The 19737-nt window shown below is 40.6% G+C and overlaps 1 protein-coding gene across 1 annotated transcript in view; it reads right to left on the bottom strand.

Moving 5' to 3' along the window:
* MYO18B (myosin XVIIIB) overlaps positions 1-19737 on the bottom strand; it is a 758252-nt gene that overhangs the window by 667536 nt on the left and 70979 nt on the right. Inside the window, exon 12 of the mRNA XM_044275382.1 lies at positions 14652-14715. Within this exon, the coding sequence (XP_044131317.1) occupies positions 14652-14715 (64 nt within the window). The remainder of the gene's footprint in view (positions 1-14651; positions 14716-19737) is intronic.

Below are 19737 nucleotides of genomic sequence, written 5' to 3'. Positions count from 1 at the left end.
GCCGACATGGGGGGGGTCACGGGACCCCCCCCCGCGCATTTAGCCTAGGTGCCTGCTCAATGATTTGAGCAGGCACCAGGTTCTGACCACTGCCAGCCGCACGGCAGTGATCGAAAATACACAGGGCGTACATGTACGCCCTGTGTCCTTAAGTACCAGGGCACAAGGGCGTACCTGTACGCCCTGTGTCCTTAAGGGGTTAACAGAGTTTATTACAAGGAAATATTTCTACATGTTATCTGCCCTTGTGCGGTGCAGTTATATGTTCTAAGGCATTTTTTGGCTTGCATTAGTGGGGAAAAAAGGGCTTATTAGCCATTGTGTGAAGTGCACAAATTACAGCCCTTTTTGTCATGCATCAGTGGCAAAAGTAAAATATATTTGCCGTTCAGTGGTGCAGTTATATGTTCTAAAGCCTTCTTTGTCATGTATTAGTGGCGAAAGTAAAATATATTTGTCATTCAGCGGTGCAGTGATAAGATTTAAAGCCTTTTTTGCCCGGTATTAGTGGCAAAAGAAATATATATTTGCAGTTTAGCGGTGCAGTTATATGTTCTAAAGCCCCTTTTGTCATGTATTAGTGGCAAAATTAAAATATATTTGGCGTTCAGAGGTGCAGTCATATGTTCTAAAGCCCTTTTTATCATTTATTAGTGGCAAAAGAAAAATATATTTGCCATTCAGCAGTGCAGTTATGTCCTAAGGCCATTTTTGCCGTGTATTAGTGGCAAAAGTAAAATATATTTACCGTAAAATATAAAACCCTTTTTGTCGTGCATTAGTGGAAAAAAATATATATATTTGCCGTTAAGCGGTGCAGTTATAAGATCTAAAGCCCTTTTTGCCGTGTATTAGTGGCAAAAGTAAAATATATTTGCCGTTCTGCGGTGCAGTTATATGTTCTAAAGCCCTTTTTTGCCGTGTATTAGTGGGAAAGAAAAATATATTTGCTGCTCAGCGGTGCAGTTATATGTTCTAAAGCCCTTTTTTGCCGTGTATTAGTGGGAAAGAAAAATATATTTGCTGCTCAGCGGTGCAGTTATATGTTCTAAAGCCCTTTTTTGCCGTGTATTAGTGGGAAAGAAAAATATATTTGCTGCTCAGCGGTGCAGTTATATGTTCTAAAACCTTTTTGTTGTGTATTAGTGGCAAAAGAAAAATATATTTGCCGTTCATCGGTGCAGTTATATGTGCTAAGGCCCTTTTTGTTGTGTATTAGTGGCAAAAGAAAAATATATTTGCCATTCATCGGTGCAGTTATATGTCCTAAGGCCCTTTTTACCGTGTAGTAGTGGCAAAAGTAAAATATATTTACCGTTAAGCGGTGCAGCTATATGTTCTGAAACCCTTTTTGTCGTGCATTAGTGGCAAAAGTAAATTATATTTGCCATTCTGCGGTGCAGTTATATGTTCTAAAACCCTTTTTGTCATGTGTTAGTGGCAAAAGAAAAATATATTTGCCATTCAGCGGTGCAGTTATATGTTCTAAAGCCCTTTTTGCCGTGCATTAGTGGCAAAAGTAAAATATATTTGCCGTTCAGCGGTGCAGTTATATGTTCTAAAACCCTTTTTGTTGTGTATTAGTGGCAAAAGTTAAATATATTTGCCGTTCAGCAGTGCAGTTATATGTTCTAAAGTCCTTTTTGCTTTGTTAGCGGAAAAAGTGGATCAAATTGGAAAAATCTGCAAAAAAAAGTGAAATTCTGAAATCTCATCTCCATTTTCCATTAATTCTTGTGGAACACCTAAAGGGTTAACAGAGTTTGTAAAATCGGTTTTGAATACCTTGAGGGGTGTAGTTTCTAAAATGGGGTCATTTTTGGGTGGTTTCTATTATGTGAGCCTTACAAAGCGACTTCAGACATGAACTGGTCCTTAAAAAGTGGGTTTTGGAAATTTTCTGAAACATTTCAAGATATGCTTCTAAACTTTTAAGCCTTCTAACATTCCCCCCCCCCCCCAAATGGCATTCACAAAATGATTCAAAAGTAGACATATGGGGAATGAAAAGTAATAACTATTTTTTGAGTTATTACTATCTATTATAAAAGTAGAGAAATTGAAATTAGTAAATTTGCTAATTTTTCAAATGTTTTTGTTAATTTGGTTTTTTTTTATAAATAAAAATGTTTTTTGTTTTTTTTACTCAATTTTACCACTGTCATGGCGTACAATATGTGATGAGAAAACAGTCTCAGAATGGCACATGTCAGATTTGCTAAAAAATGGCCTGGTCCTTAAGCTGAAAAATGGCTTGGTCCTGAAAGGGTTAACCATGCAGAACAAAATATGAAAATCCAATTCCGTTGGTATCTAACCCTAGCCCGTATAGCGCATATTAACTCTACATATAACTCATATTGATGACGAGAATATGGGTAAAGGGGAACACCATCACATATGTGATGGAATTGTCCAACCATATTTTCCTTTTGAAAGGAAGTCTTTGACCTTATGTCTAAAGTTGCTGGCTTTCCCCTTCCGTTGTCACCGCACTAGCTATACTCTCTATTGGGTTTGAGACCCTCCCATATACCCATCGCTGGGTGATGTCAGGGATATTAACAGCGGCACAATAGCTAATTTCTACCTTTTGGAAATTACCTGTCACTCCATTTTTTTCAGACCTGATATTTCTAATTAATAAATATATGCAACAATAATGCATATATGCCGCTCCACACCAATCTAGATTGCAAGTGCTGCATAGATGGGATTTATGATGCACATCCTCTTATTCTTCCCATATACCACATATAGTCTTAAGAGAAATTCATCACACAGCTATTTATATCCGAAAAAAACAAATGAAGTGTGTTTCGGGGAGAGCTAGATGAGCGGTTCTGGCATTTCACAATTACTGGTGTTGTTCCTTAGTTGTTATGCTACACAGCACTTTACTATGTTCACCATTTTCTTATGAATCACATTGTCTTGTTATCTATTAACAATATTGTTTGTTTATTATAATTCTAAACATTGTGCAAACTACCAGAATGCTGAATGCTTTATTTTGTATTCATTGCAATATGTGAACAGCATCTCATTGATTGTTTGTACTGCTTTGTACTGGAAAACCTAATAAAAATCCAAAAGTTATATATATATATAAGAGGAGTGAGGGCTCTGCTCACTAGATCTTACAATAAGCCCGGAAGAAGCTGATTGTGCAACTCCAGTAGGGCCATTACTCCAGCCACCGTTTGTGTGGTTTGTATTCTATTGATGTGCACTTTTCATCCATTTGATTGTGAGTATAATAAATTCCTTTTTTGGAAATTATCTGCCGTACTTCACTATTTTCCGAATCCCTCTCCCATTTCTCTTATCTAGCGAATCGGGTGTGGTTACTTGGATCAGATACCAAAAGTGCTGAATTTGCCACAGCAGTGGATGGCAGCAGTGAATAGCGACATCTCTGTGTGAACAGGAGTCTAGAGCAACAACGTGGCTGTGTAGCATCACTCTTAATCTGATAAGTGATTATTAGACTTTTTATAGAACTTCTGAGTGCATGGGGTTGTGGTGGATACTGTTGGATGATGGATGAGGTTCAGTAGAATGATGTTGAAGGGGGACGGGAGTGAATGGAGAAGGCACCCTAAGGCCTCTTTCACACTACAGTATGTCCATTTCAGTGTTTTGCGGTCCGTTTTTCACGGATCTGTTGTTCCATTTTTTTTGCTTCCGTTGTGGTTCCATTTCCATTCCGTTGTTCCGTTGGCATACACAGTATACAGTAATTACATAGAAAAAATTGGGCTGGGCATAACATTTTCAATAGATGGTTCAGAAAAAACGGAAACGGAAGACATACGGATGCATTTCCGTATGTGTTCCGTTTTTTTTGCAGACCCATTGACTTGAATGGAGCCACGGACCGTGATTTGCGGGCAATAATAGGACATGTTCTATCTTTCAACGGAACGGAAAAACCGAAATACGGAAATGGAATGCATACGGAACACATTCCGTTTTTTTTGCGGAACCATTGAAATGAATGGCTCCATATACCGACCGTATACGGAACGCAAAAAACGGACTGCAAAACGGAAAAAAAAACAGTTGTGTGAAAGAGGCCTAAAAAGGGAGCGCCTAAAACTGAATGTTGTGTATCAAGCTAATTGCTTGGGGTAGCATATTCCAGAGAACCAGTGAAGCACAAGAGAAGTCTTGGAGATGGCAGTGAGAGGTTCGGATTATGGAGGATGTTACTCATACATCATTGGCAGAACAGAGAGCATGGTATGGTGGTACACAGAAATGAAGGAGGATATGTAGGGGGTGCAGTACTGTGGAGAGCTTTGTGGGTGAGAGAAGTTTAAATTGAATCCTGTACTCTATGAGCAACCAGTACAATGACTTGCATAGTGTTGAGACATCAGAGTAGTAGGTTGGACAGATAGATGAGCCTGGTGGCTGCATTAAGGATAGAATGGAGAAAAGAGAGTCTGGTAAGGGGCAGAGAGTAAATAGTATTGAGCTGGAGTAATTAATACGAGAATGGATCAGGGCAACAATGAGAGTTTCTTTCCACAGTAAGAAAGGTGCAGACGGCATGACCGGGCATGCCTTTGAATATAGGAGGTGAAGGAAAGATTAGTGTCAAATATAACACCGAGACAGCGGGCATGCTGCCCAAGAGTTATGGTAGTGCCACACACTGAGATAGAAATATCAGGTTTAGGTAGTGAAAACACAAGTACATAGTTTAAAAGATTCAGTTTCAGATAGAGAGAGGATGTGATGTTAGAGACAGCAGACAGACAGCCGATAGGCTCCCTCATTTCAAAGGATTATGTTTTACCCATAAAAAGCACACAGTACGTTTAAAAAATAAATAAAATGGAGCAGGATGATAAATATAGAAGGGAAAAATCAGATAGATTGTATAAATTTACTGACGGGGGTGAAAAAGGAGGAACAACCGCAAAAAGATACAGGATTTTGATGGAGGGAAAGAAAAAACGGATTACAATACTTGCCAGGAAAAAAATGGGAAAACGAGCTACAATCTTTTACAGAAGAGAAATGGAACAACGCTCTTAGAAGTTACGCTAGGTTCTCGGATAAGGGTTAATGTAAGATTTCACAGTTTTTTATAGTTCATAGGTTACATCGGTCTCCATGGATGTTGAAAAGAATGGGCGTGAGAGCCCCGGACAAGTGCCCAAAATGTAGGGGAGAGAATGCAGATTTAATACATTGTTTCTGGAGATGTCCCAGATTGTTCAGATATTGGACAGAAATAGCAGAGACTGTATTTCTATTTTGAAGGTCCAACTATCCGAAGATCCAGTAGCTTGTATATTAGGGGCAACTGAACATCTGAAGGTAAATAAAAACATACGATTGGTTTTGAGCAAAGTATTATTCCAAGCTAGACTCCTTATACTTAAGGTAGACCCTCCGACAGCGGGACAGTGGAGAAAAGCAGTTGACAATTTGATTAAAGAAGAACAGGTGATGGCGGGCCATAGCAAAAAATCCCAATACGCTGTTGAAGTATGGAAAAAATTGTTACTTTAGGGCTGGATACGTTTTTTTGGTTTTTTTTGTTTGTTTTTTTGTTTCGTCCCCCTCCTTCTCCCTAAGGGTGGTGGGTGGGTAATTGAAAATTAGAAAATAGCTTTTTAAGCATAGAAAATGTAGCTGTTCTGATAAACCTGAAACTGTAATTATTTATTGTTAATATGGACTTTTCTATTGTTGAATTTATGTCTTTCGGGTACAAATGTACATGTCTTAATGAAATGGAAATAAAAAGTTTAAAGGAAAAAAATAAATAAATAAATAAAATGAGCTGGACACAGGGAGAATTGCATGCAGCTTCTCTCTAGCTAAACTTTTCATAGAGACTCCCACTGATCACTAGAACAAAGAGAGAGAAGTGCTCACACAGTTTTCTCCTCCATGCTGGAGGCATAGTAGAGAAAGGGACATAGACTTCAGCAGTGAAGAGAGAGAGCCACGTGAGAAATTCTAACTCCGCATTTTAGTGATCGGTGGGAGAGCTCAGTGCTGACCTTTGCTATGTCACTATGATATATCAATATAATTTTTTTTAAGTGCAGGTATACCTTAATAGTTTGCCACACCTTCCATAAAAATAGCAGGTGAAGTGTACCAATGTTTAGTGGGTTACAGTTCACCTGGCTACGGTAAGTCACATACAGTACAAGAAAGCAGAATCACAGCTCAATAGAGATAATACGGAAAAGAAAGGAGCAGACAAGATATTTACAGGATCACAACAACAGGCTGTGTACCTTTATCAGTGTACGTTGAAGGTTAAGGGCAACCACATTGTTACTGACAATAGCAAGAGCTCAGGAACCATGCAACATGCAGTTTCTGATAGGCACAAAGGGATGGGCAGATGAGATTTCTTCCCATCAACAGTTGGACGTTTATCACTTTGAATTATTGGGAGACAACTGAAGACAGAATCTGCGTTATTTTCAGTTGCAGCATTGGATGGATGGAAATCTACAACAGACACGCGACTTTATCAGATATGCAATCCAATTTCTATAGAGATTAATGTAGGGAAAAACATGAATGGAAAATGTTCCTTTTTAACCATTCTGCCAGTGAAATGCACAACAAAAGCATTTTTTGCACTATAAATGAAGATTAACAGCGTGGCCTTGATATTTCCATGGATTCACTTTGTATGCACTACTTGGATCAGTTTGCAGATCCCTCAAATCCATTCTTAACAATTGGGGTACAATTAGGAGAAGCTCTCATGATAAGCTATATAACTTGATTAGCTCTGAGCAGGGCCGGTGCCACCATTAGGCCAATTAGGCGTTCGCCTAGGGCGCCGGCCTGCTGGGAGCGTCCTGGTGGGCTCCCCCTGTCTGGGGCTGCAGCCCTGGGCGAGCAGCTCTTGAGCCCCCCCCAGCGTTGTTACAGGGGAACTAGGAGGTGGAGGTCCTTCTTAAATATGGCAGAGCAGGCATCTGCTTACCCTGATGGCAGGTGCCTGCTCTGCCAGTAAATTACCGGAGGAGAGGAGGCGTGTGGCAAGGGAGGCTGTTCTAACAGCTCCCCACTACTCCCTCGCGCGCCCTCCGTGATGCCGGAATATGACGTCATTCCAGCCCCGGCATACTAAACGGCGCGCTGGAGGACTGAGGAGCTGAACCACACTGGACCCCAGGGAGGTGAGTGTTTAAGTGTTTGACTGAGTGAGTGTCTGCCTGTGTATGTATGTCAGTGAGTAAGTGTCTGTCTGTAAGTAAATGTATGTGTGTCTGTCATTGAGTGTCTGTGTGTGTATGTCAGTGAGTGAGTGTATGTCAGTGAGTGTAGATGTCTGTCGGTCAGTAAGTGTCTGTGTGTTTGTCAGTGTGTGTGTGTATGTTTGTCAGTGAGTGTCTGTGTGAGTGTAAATGTGTGTGTTTGTCTGTCAGTGAGTGTCTGTCAGTAAGTGAGTGTGTGTCTGTCAGTGAGTGTCTGAATGAGTGTATGTATGTCTGTCTGTCAGTGAGTGTATGTGTGTCTGTCAGTGAGTTTCTGTGTACGTCATTCAGTGAGTGTCTGTGTGTGTGTGTGTCAGTGAGTGAGTGACATGAGGGGGCGGCAAAATGGATCTTTGCCTAGGGCGGCAAAAATCCTTGCATCGGCCCTGGCTCTGAGTTAGGATAGAATCTGAGATAAGATGTTGTGTCCATGCACAATCCCAGGGAGAAGGTATTTGTGGCAGTACCCTGCACTTTAGGAATATACTGCTATATCTAGCTTATAAAAAAAACAAGCAATTTTAATATGTCCTGTCGCAAATTGACAGGGATTGAACAGGGTAATGAACTAAAATGGGACTGCGAGTGATGTACTTTCCAACCAATGTGCTGCACATGCAGAATATTGTCCCTGTTATTTTTCTCAGTAGAAGAGATGTAAAGATCATATTAATTAAACCTTAGGGATGAAATATAAAAAGATAGCAAATACATACATAGTAGTCAATACAGTTGCATACGAGAGAACACTTGGTGTAATTGTACCTAAAGACTGCCACAAGCTCAGCAGGAGCAGACATATATAACCTAAGGTCTATGTACAAGGACATTATACAGGTAGAGCCAGCTCTAGGTTCATGTGGGCCCTTGGGCAATAAAGTCTCAGCGGGCCCCCTTGTGGCATTTACAAACTGCACGTGGCAATAAAACTGCATGCATTATGGATGTTGCCAAATACAAAAGCCAGAGCATGCTACAGAGGGGAAATATGTGAATCAGTCCTTATGCACCTAGTAGCAGACTGCGCTGATAGTTTAAAGCTCCCCAGGCAACAGCCAGAGCGTTTCTGTTGTGTGGGGGGTGGGGTTAGCAGCTGCAGCTATTCACTTTTTTGAATTTAGGAGTGAGTAGACACAGTGGCGTGCCTAGGGTATTTGGCCCCCAGGGTGGATCCTTTCACTGGCAAGCCCCTACCCCCTTCCCACTACTAATACAAAAAAAAAAAATATATATATATATATATATATATATATATATATACAGTACAGACCAAAAGTTTGGACACACCTTCTCATTCAAATAGTTTTCTTTATTTTCATGACTATGAAAATTGTAGATTTACACTGAAGGCATCAAAACTATGAATTAACACATGTGGAATTATATACATAACAAAAAAGTGTGAAACAACTGAAAATGTGTCATATTCTAGGTTCTTCAAAGTAGCCACCTTTTGCTTTGATTACTGCTCTGCACACTCTTGGCATTGTCTTAATGAGCTTCAAGAGGTAGTCACCTGAAATGGTTTTCACTTCACAGGTGTGCCCTGTCTGGTTTAATAAGTGGGATTTCTTGCCTTATAAATGGGGTTGGGACCATCAGTTGCGTTGTGGAGAAGTCAGGTGGATACACAGCTGATAGTCCTACTGAATAGACTGTTAGAATTTGTATTATGGCAAGAAAAAAGCAGCTAAGTAAAGAAAAACAAGTGGCCATCATTACTTTAAGAAATGAAGGTCAGTCAGTATGAAAAATTAGGAAAACTTTGAAAGTGTCCCCAAGTGCAGTCACAAAAACCATCAAGCGCTACAAAGAAACTGGCTCACATGCGGACCGCCCCAGGAAAGGAAGACCAAGAGTCACCTCTGCTGCGGAGGATAAGTTCATCCGAGTCACCAGCCTCAGAAATCGCAGGTTAACAGCAGCTCAGATTAGAGACCAGGTCAATGCCACACAGAGTTCTAGCAACAGACACATCTCTAGAACAACTGTTAAGAGGAGACTGTGTGAATCAGGTCTTCATGGTAGAATATCTGCTGGGAAACCACTGCTAAGGACAGGCAACAAGCAGAAGAGACTTGTTTGGGCTAAAGAACACAAGGAATGGACATTAGACCAGTGGAAATCTGTGCTTTGGTCTGATGAGTCCAAATTTGAGATCTTTGGTTCCAACCACCGTGTCTTTGTGCGACGCAGAAAAGATGAACGGATGGACTCTACATGCCTGGTTCCCACCGTGAAGCATGGAGGAGGAGGTGTGATGGTGTGGGGGTGCTTTACTAGTTACACTGTTGGGGATTTATTCAAAATTGAAGGCATACTGAACCAGCATGGCTACCACAGCATCTTGCAGCGGCATGCTATTCGATCCGGTTTGCGTTTAGTTGGACCATCATTTATTTTTCAACAGGACAATGACCCCAAACACACCTCCAGGCTGTGTATGGGCTATTTGACCATGAAGGAGAGTGATGGGGTGCTGCCTCAGATGGCCTCCACAGTCACCGGACCTGAACCCAATCGAGATGGTTTGGGGTGAGCTGGACCGCAGAGTGAAGGTAAAAGGGCCAACAAGTGCTAAGCATCTCTGGGAACTCCTTCAAGACTGTTGGAAGACCATTTCAGGTGACTACCTCTTGAAGCTCATCAAGAGTGTGCAAAGCAGTAATCAAAGCAAAAGGTGGCTACTTTGAAGAACCTAGAATATGACATATTTTCAGTTGTTTCACACTTTTTTGTTATGTATATAATTCCACATGTGTTAATTCATAGTTTTGATGCCTTCAGTGTGAATCTACAATTTTCATAGTCATGAAAATAAAGAAAACTCTTTGGATGAGAAGGTGTGTCCAAACTTTTGGTCTGTACTGTATATAAATATATAAATATACAGTTGTGTTCAAAATAATAGCAGTGTGTTTAAAAAAGTGAATAAAGCTCAAAATCCTTCTAATAGCTTTTATTTCCATACACACAAATGCATTGGGAACACCACACATTCTATTCCAAAATCAAAACATGAAGAAAAATATATCAAATTTGTGTTGGTCCTCTAAAAATTTTTTGAAGAAAAGTGAATATTAGATTGTTCAAAAAAATAGTAGTGTTTGCATTCTTCTTTACAAACTCAAACATTCACGATATAAACTGAAAAATGTTTGAAGATTTTGCTTTGCTTTGAATCACTGAACTAATATTTAGTTGTATAACCACTGTTTCTGACTACTGCTGTACATCTGTGTTACTGTGAGCAGGTATTCCAGCCCAGGATGATTGGACTACATTCCTTCTCTATTTCTTGGTTTTGCCTCAGAAACTACATTTTTGATGTCACCCCATAAGTTTTCTATTGCCGTCAATCTTGTTGGTCTGGAACCAAGATGTTGCCCGTTTACTGGTGTGTTTGGGGTCGTTGTCTTGTTGGAACACCTATTTCAAGGGCATTTCCTCTTCAGCTTAAGGCAGCATGACCTCTTCAAGTATTCTGATGTATTCAAACTGATCCATGATCCCTGGTATGCGATAAATAGGCCCAACACTGTAGTATGAGAAACATCCCCATATCATGATGCTTGCCTCACCATGCATGTCTTCACAGTGTACTGTGGCTTGCATTCAGTGTTTGGGGGTCGTCTTACAAACTGTCTCCGACCACTAGACCCAAAAAGAACAATCTTACTTTCATCAGTCCACAAAATGTCTCTTTAGGCCAGTCAATGCGCTCTTTGGCAAATTGTAACCTCTTCAGCACGTCTTTTTTGTTTAACAGTGGGACTTTGCGGGGGCTTCTTGCAGATAGCTTGGCTTCACATAGGCGTCTTCTAATTGTAACAGTACTCACAGGTAACTTTAGACCTTCTTTGATCTTCCTGGCACTGATTGTTGGCTGAATCCTTGCCATTTGGGCTATTCTTTTATCCATTTGAATGGTAGTTTTTCGCTTTCTTCCACGTCTTTCAGGTTTTGGTTGCCATTTTAAAGCATTTGCAATCCTTTTAGCTGAGCAGCCTATCATTTTCTGCACTTCTTTATATGTTTTCCCCTCTCCAATCAACTTTTTAATCAAGGTACGCTGTTCTTCTGAACAATTTCTGGAACGACCCATCTTCCTCAGAATTTCAGATAGAAATGCACTGTAACCAGCATGTACAACATTTGCTGCCCTCCTTCCTTAAAGAAAGGCAATAATTGCCACCTGTTTTTCAAAGAATGAATGACCTCACTCATTGAACGCCACACTGCTATTATTTTGAACATGCCCCTTTCAATAAGTGATTAAAGTACAGAGAATCAGCAGCATGCATGTCATGACTGTTGGGTCTGTTGGATTTCTATTACTCTACTACACCTGCTAGTAAATTATTTGCCATGTAGAAATATAATTTCTACCAAAAACAGTGATTGATAAGTTTAGTGATGCTATTATTTTTAACACAACTGTATATATAGATAGATATTTATACAAATACATGTCCCCCTGTAGCTCCCACACAGTTTAATTACACCCAGTGCCCCCAAACAGTATAATGACCCCCATTGGGCCCCACACAATATTATGAACCTCAAGTGGCCCTCATACAGTATAATGACCCACTAGTGGCCCCCTCTCACAGTGTAATGACCCCCCCCAGTGGCCCCCTCACATACCTCTCATTGCTTGAGCGCAGGGGAGCCGGCAGTCCTTTCATTCACTAACCACAGCTGATCTCCCTGAGCTCCTTCTCTCTTCTGGCCCGGCGCAGTAGTGAGACACACGTCATGACGTCACTGCTGGGCCAGGCCTGGAGGAGAGAAGGAGCGCATGGAGATGAGCCGCGGTTAGTGAATAAAAGGAAAGACAGCTCCCCTGCACTGCAGCAATAAGCGCTTCCGGCAACCCCCTTAGAGCTGGCATCATGGGGCAGACTGTCCCCCTTAGGCACGCCACTGCGCAGTGGGCCCCAACAGGAGCAGTAGGCCTTGGCATTTGCCCAGGTATGCCGGGTGCGACACCAGCCTTGGGTACAGGTCCCGACCTCTCTAAAAGTTATCATACAGTACCCCTTATGTCTTTTTAGCAATAAACCAGTTATGAAAGTCACTAGCTCAGTCTCTGACATGCAAGTTAAAAAGGCAGTAGGAAGCTGTTTTAAGGTGGCAGTGGGTTCTCTTACCTGCTAGACCCCTATGCAGCTGCGCAAGTTGCACATACAGTATGTCAGCCCCATAATTACATATGAACCTGCTTTGATACACCAGATAGCAGCACAGCATTTCTATCTGACAGGTATTTGAAGAGCAGTCCTGGCTATTTAGTGCTATGTCATGTGAGATGATCACGCACAGAAATAATTCTGAGCGACTAGAGGAGTCAAGAAGGAAATTTTTCAAGAAATGCTCTAGGCAGTTGAGCTGTCTTTCATGCTACATTTACTAACAACCTTTCACATGAATCATTTCACACATTAACAGGTTCTATTGCTTATCCTTTGCCTATAGCACCTATAAACTCCTCATTGGAAGGGTTTTAGGCAGCCACACATAGAACAAGCTTGATTCAATATCATGAGTGCGTGTTCGACATACATTACACCATTTAATATAGTGCGCTGCTCTGGAAGTTTCAACTTTTTATCCATTGCAGTCAAATAAAATAAAACAAACTTAACCAAGCCACTGGGAAAAGCAAAGCCGAGTATATCATCAATGGGCTTCACTGGGTTTTACTCATAAGGAGCTAAAACCAGACATTGTATACTGTAACATGTTAAATACCAGCACTTAGGAGATTACAATCCTCTTCCTTATTAATATTCTCACTTAAAATCATTATAAACAACATAGAAGCAAGCACAGAAATAGCATAAAATATTAATCGGGTAGAAGCATATGTTGACTGATGCCTTTCAGATCAAAACTATTTTAATTCATAGCCTCATGTTCCACACTATGTAAGAAGGGATATGTCTCACAATTGTAGCTGCCTCTTCCCTTGCATTAATGCACATTACATACATATAAACAAATACATACACATTACATACATATAAACAAATACATACATACACATCACATACATATAAACAAAGGAAACAAATATCATAGCACATATGAAAGTCAGTCATGGAGAATCAAAGCTGACTGATAAATTACTACATTTGGATATCCAACATAAAAATCCAAAAGCCCTCCAAATTCAAAAGTGTCTATTCTATTTCCCCCTTCTAAGCAGCCTGTTAAAGAGGATTTGTCTTCTCTCCTGACTTGTCTGATTTAGTAACTACTTGCATTCCCCATGTAAAAACAATTCTGGAGCATCTATTCATATGACTCTATGTTGTGCCATTTCTCCATTATTCCTGCTGGAAGTTATAAATGAATTGCTAGGAGTCTGCCATAAAGGTCCATCTTGGTATTACCAGTTGGGGCGTGTCCCTGCACAGTCTGACCCCAATATGCAGGGACACACCCTCAGCTGGTAACACCTATCTGGACCTTCAATACAAACTGCTATTCACTCATAACGTCTAGCAAGAATAATAAAGGAATGCTACAACATAGAGTCATAAGCATAGATGCTCCAGAATTGGTAATAGAGGGGGAATACAAAAAGTTATTAAAATAGATATGTCAGGAGAAGTGATAGGCCCTCTTTAACCTTTTCAATGCCACTAAATGTGAAATCTGAGAGATTTCCTGCATGTTTGGAACAAAAGTGTTTAGACACATTAAAAGGGTGAAAAGCGAAGTAACCTTCTAACATCTGACCCCTCTAATATGTCTAAACAATTTTCTGCAGGAAATCTCTCAGGTTCACATGGTTAATGGTTAATAAGAAAGCATAATCTGGTATTACAATATCTAAAAATGTATTGTATATTCAGTATCAGTGATGAGTGGCACGGGCAATATTCGAATTAGCGATATTTCACAAATATTTAGGCAAATATTTGTCATATATTGGTGAATTCGTGATCTTCAGTCATTATTTTCTTGACTGCGAAAATCGGCAATCGGAAAATTTGCGATAAACATTTGCGATATGAAAATTTGCGATCAACACTACTCCTAAAGTCAAAGATAATGCAGCCTTCTCATTGGCCCACAAGCAAGAAGCAGTAAGGGATCATGGGTACTGATGAAAAAAACATCTAGAATATTGGTGATTACAAAGATATAGCACTATATTCTAGATATTCGCAAATTCTCAAAGTTCCAATATTCGCGATAAAAATTAGCGATTAGAATATTCGCGATCAACACTATTCAGTATATGCAATATACTATAGCCAGAAACCTTGCATCATTGTGTATACTCCCGGGTGGCTCCATCCTATCACATAGGATTTGCCCAAAGACAAAAAAAAAGAAGCGCACTAGTTAAAGCAATGTGTATATCTGCATAACAAAGACTCTTCCTACCTTCACACACGACATGATTCCAAAGGAGTGGCAGTCTGCCATCTGGTGTAGGTTCAGCTCTGACCTGGGCACAGTTAAGAAGATTACAATTACAATGTGCATGGACTACAAATAACCATTGCTCATGAATCAAACTTTACCGTGTGCGTCTTAGTCAGTGATACCTAACGGAAAGATGGACATCTAGAATGATGACAACTACATTCACATGTGTAGTCACCAGTATAGGTTATACAATTGTATAAAATACTTTTACTTCACCTAAACCTGAAAACAGAGGACAGGAATATTCCATTTATCTCTTTCCGAACATGTCATGAAATCCTTCTCCATGTCCCAGTGTGCAAACACATCAATGTGTACAGTACATTACTGTGACCCGCCATTCTGCAGAGCTGTCACTGTGCAATGATATGATGGAGCTTCTACAGTGTCCCCTGGCGGTGTGTGCTAGACAGATCCAGCTCTCCTGGGCGGCTTATGTACAATTCTTAGACTTTTATTTAATCATTTCTAGGTCATAAGGTTTTCTTGTATATTTTCTATTAAATATTGTATAAATGTAGAAAAGCTTTTAAAAGAAATAAAATATTATATTTAAAAAAAAAGCATGAAAAAACAGCTTCATCATTAGTCCTTTTCCTTCTTAGCCTTGACAGGAAGACACAGTGATATTTTACAGTTGGAAAGCCATATATCACTGTAACTGTGCATCTTGCAATGGACTGAGCTGGAAATCAATAAACCAATAATCAACTTTTTCACTTACTTTAAGAGGTACCGTATTTAAGCGAGAAAAATATACAATACAGAAATTCCCTTTGTGCCACAATTATTCTGACAATTAGCTGATGACTGGGAATGCAATTCTTGAAAGATGCTTGCACCCAATGAAATCAATGAGTGGTAATGTAATAATCCTACAACGAAGAGAGTTGCTCTTCACTCTGGCTTATACAGGGCCACCCAGATGTGAAACCTTTGTAGAAGGTCATATGTCCCAACAGAACTTACAGGCATGGATTATCCTAATTGGTAACAACTTTAAAAGCACAATCTCAGTTTAGACATTGGTAGGATAGTGCTAGGATTAGGCCTTTTTCTGGGCAGCTACATGGTTAGACATATGTAGACTATGATACACCGATCACACAACTTCTGAAGTACTCTAAGCAGAACCATCATGAATACAAGCAGCAGGACAATTTTCTAGCACTGCTACAACTTCATTCTAATAACGACTGGGGGTCACAGCAGTTGGACATTAGTGCTCTATTCTATCTATATGCCACCAAAATATGTTCTGAGACAAATACATTAAATGCATACTTCCCAACTTCTGGAAAGAAGGAAGAGGGACACTACTGTATGTGCGGCCATCCAAAACATAACTAAACACCTAATCCCACCCAGTCCCCTAAATGCCCCCACATAGTAATTATTCCCCCTTTATGCCACCACACAGTTGTTATGCAAGCATTGTGCCTCCTTCACAGTAGTTATGCCCACATATGTGCCTATCACAGTAGCAATGCCCACATATGTGCCCCTCACAGTAGTTATGCCCACATATGTGCCCCTCACAGTAATGATGCCTAATAATGTGTCCCTCACAGTAGTTATGCCCACATATGTGCCCCTCAAAGTAACAATGCCCAGATACAATATATGCCCCCTCACAGTAGTTATGATCACATATGTGCCCCCTCTCAGTAGTTATGGCCAGATATGTGCCCCCTCACAGCAGTTATGCCCAGATATGTGCCCACTCACAGTAATATGCCCAGATATGTGCCCCCTCACAGTAATATGCCCAGATATGCGCCCCCTCACAGTAGTTATGGCCATATATGTGCCCCCTCACAGTAACATGCTCAGATATGTGCCCCCTCACAGTAATATGCCCAGATATGTGCCCCCTTACATTAGTTATAGCCAGATATGTGCCCCCTCACAGAAATATGCCCAGATGTGTGCCCCCTCACAGTAGTTATGGCCAGATTGGTGCCCCCTCACAGTAGTTATAATATAGACATTGACATGGAAAATTAAAAATAACATCATTAAAAAAATCTTTAAAAATATGTTAAACATAAAAACATGATTTAAACAATAGGTTGTTTTCAGATGACACATTCCCTTTAAAAGCGTGGTATGACCAATTTTTGTTTTTATATCTTGGCACTTGAATACCAGAGTGATGGATACTAAAAGTGGATAAGATAGTCCTAATATACCCACATTCTAGCCAAATTGCACCATGAACATAAGGAATGATGTAACCACAGCTAACTATTGGCCTATATGAAGAATATAAGAGTGTGGAGGCAATCAGCATATGATTATAGAAATTGTTATAAACAGTAATTTATAATCCAAAAAAACACAAACTACAGTCGTGGCCAAAAGTTTTGAGAATTACACAAATATTGGAAATTGGAAAAGTTGCTGCTTAAGTTTTTATAATAGCAATTTGCATATACTCCAGAATGTTATGAAGAGTGTTTGGATGAATTGCATCCTTCTTTGCCATGGAAATTAACTTAATCCAAAAAAAAAAACTTTCCACTGCATTTCATTGCTGTCATTAAAGGACCTGCTGAGATCATTTCAGTAATCGTCTTGTTAACTCAGGTTAGAATGTTGACGAGCACAAGGCTGGAGATCATTATGTCAGGCTGATTGGGTTAAAATGGCAGACTTGACATGTTAAAAGGAGGGTGATGCTTGAAATCATTGTTCTTCCATTGTTAACCATGGTGACCTGCAAAGGAACGCATGCAGCCATCATTGCGTTGCATAAAAATGGCTTCACAGGCAAGGATATTGTGGCTACTAAGATTGCACCTCAATCAACAATTTATAGGATCATCAAGAACTTCAAGGAAAGAGGTTCAATTCTTGTTAAGAAGGCTTCAGGGTGTCCAAGAAAGTCCAGCAAGTGCCAGGATTGTGTCCTAAAGAGGATTCAGCTGCGGGATCGGAGTGCCACCAGTGCAGAGCTTGCTCAGGAATGGCAGCAGGCAGGTGTGAGCGCATCTGCACGCACAGTGAGGCGAAGACTTTTGGAAGATGGCCTGGTGTCAAGAAGGGCAGCAAAGAAGCCACTTCTCTCCCAAAAAAAACATCAGGGACAGATTGATCTTCTGCAGAAAGTTTGGTGAATGGACTGCTGAGGACTGGGGCAAAGTCATATTCTCCGATGAAGCCTCTTTCCGATTGTTTGGGGCATCTGGAAAAAGGCTTGTCCAGAGAAGAAAAGGTGAGCGCTACCATCAGTCCTGTGTCATGCCAACAGTAAAGCATCCTGAGACCATTCATGTGTGGGGTTGCTTTTCATCCAAGGGAGTGGGCTCACTCACAATTTTGCCCAAAAACACAGCCATTAATAAAGAATGGTACAAAAACACCCTCCAACAGCAACTTCTTCCAACAATCCAACAACAGTTTGGTGAAGAACAATGCATTTTCCAGCACGATGGAGCACCGTGCCATAAGGCAAAAGTGATAACTAAGTGGCTCGGGGACCAAAACGTTGACATTTTGGGTCCATGGCCTGGAAACTCCCCAGATCTTAATCCCATTGAGAACTTGTGGTCAATCCTCAAGAGGCGGGTGGACAAACAAAAACCCACTAATTCTGACAAACTCCAAGAAGTGATTATGAAAGAATGGGCTGCTATCAGTCAGGAATTGGCCCAGAAGTTGATTGAGAGCATGCCTAGTCGAATTGCAGAGGTCCTGAAAAAGAAGAGCCAACACTGCAAATACTGACTTTTTGCATAAATGTCATGTAATTGTCGATAAAAGCCTTTGAAACGTATGAAGTGCGTGTAATTATATTTCACTACATCACAGAAACAACTGAAACAAAGACCTAAAAGCAGTTTAGCAGCAAACTTTGTGAATATTTGTGTCATTCTCAAAACTTTTGGCCACGACTGTACAACAATCTGTAAATGGAGCACTCTGAATGACTGATTGCTATATGATAGGCAACACTAGTATTTACACAACCAGTTGAGGTCTCATTACAGCTCCACGAGTAAAGTGATCCAACTAGTTGTGATCAGCTACTGTAGACCCCCTGTGATAGAGCAGCTATGGGAGGCACAGAAGCACAGAGATGCTGCAGGTGGCACCAGTAAGTTTCCTGTCTCACTATAGTGCTGGATTCACAGCTACACTGCTTATTACTGCTGTATAATGTCCTCCATGCTGCTGCTGTTGCTTCTCAGTGTGCTACAGAGAGATCTAGAAGCAAGATTGCCTCTTCTTGTTATGTATGGGAAACATAATAGCTGCTTGTCCACCTCTCCTGGAGCTGAGCCCAGGTAAAGTGAACAATTAGAGATGGAGCCTGCAGAGGGAAAACTCCTGACAAATGCAGAATTCAAGTCATAGAAATGCCAGAAATGACGTTATTCCCCATGTACACCCACAAAAGTCACCTGAAACAACACTTGAAGTCTGTTTACCTCAGTACAAATATGCAAGTAACTGCAAGGTAGGGTCGATCCTTCTGATTCAAATGATCCCTGTCTTGAGGAAAGCTAAAGAGCACCAATGGCCTAGGCCCCATCCCTCAGTGCCGCATTTACATAACAAATACAAGTCTTTTCTCTCGGAAACATCACAACCAATATTCACAAGGCAGTATCATTTTAATCAGCAGAACCACCCTTTCCAGGTAGTATGCCTGGTTTAATAGGGTTGACAGGTGCTCCTTAAATCCATTCTTTAAACAACCAGGTGAAGAAAGGCCCAGCTACATATTCTTTTGGTTGGACATTTAGCTTTGTTTCATGATCTGACTACCTTCCTTTATTCAGCCACCAATGGTCTCACATATTCCATCAGGTCAGTGCACGCAGAAGCGTGTGAGTCTTGTGTTAATCGTGCAATGTCATAGCTAAGGACAAAGATGTTTACCCATTTACTATGCATCAGCCTCCTCCTGATTACCATTAGACTTTGTCTTGACACGGGACATTAATCAGACTATTCCCAGGCTGTAAAAATCCCATCGCCTGAACCATGTATCAAATCCTTTACAGGCAATGTCAATATAACATGCAGCCGATAA

Source organism: Bufo gargarizans, chromosome 1 (assembly GCF_014858855.1).
Source record: "Bufo gargarizans isolate SCDJY-AF-19 chromosome 1, ASM1485885v1, whole genome shotgun sequence".
NCBI classification, from domain to species: domain Eukaryota; kingdom Metazoa; phylum Chordata; class Amphibia; order Anura; family Bufonidae; genus Bufo; species Bufo gargarizans.
Note: the sequence above shows the minus strand (reverse complement) of the source record. Positions and strands in the feature narration are given on the sequence as shown.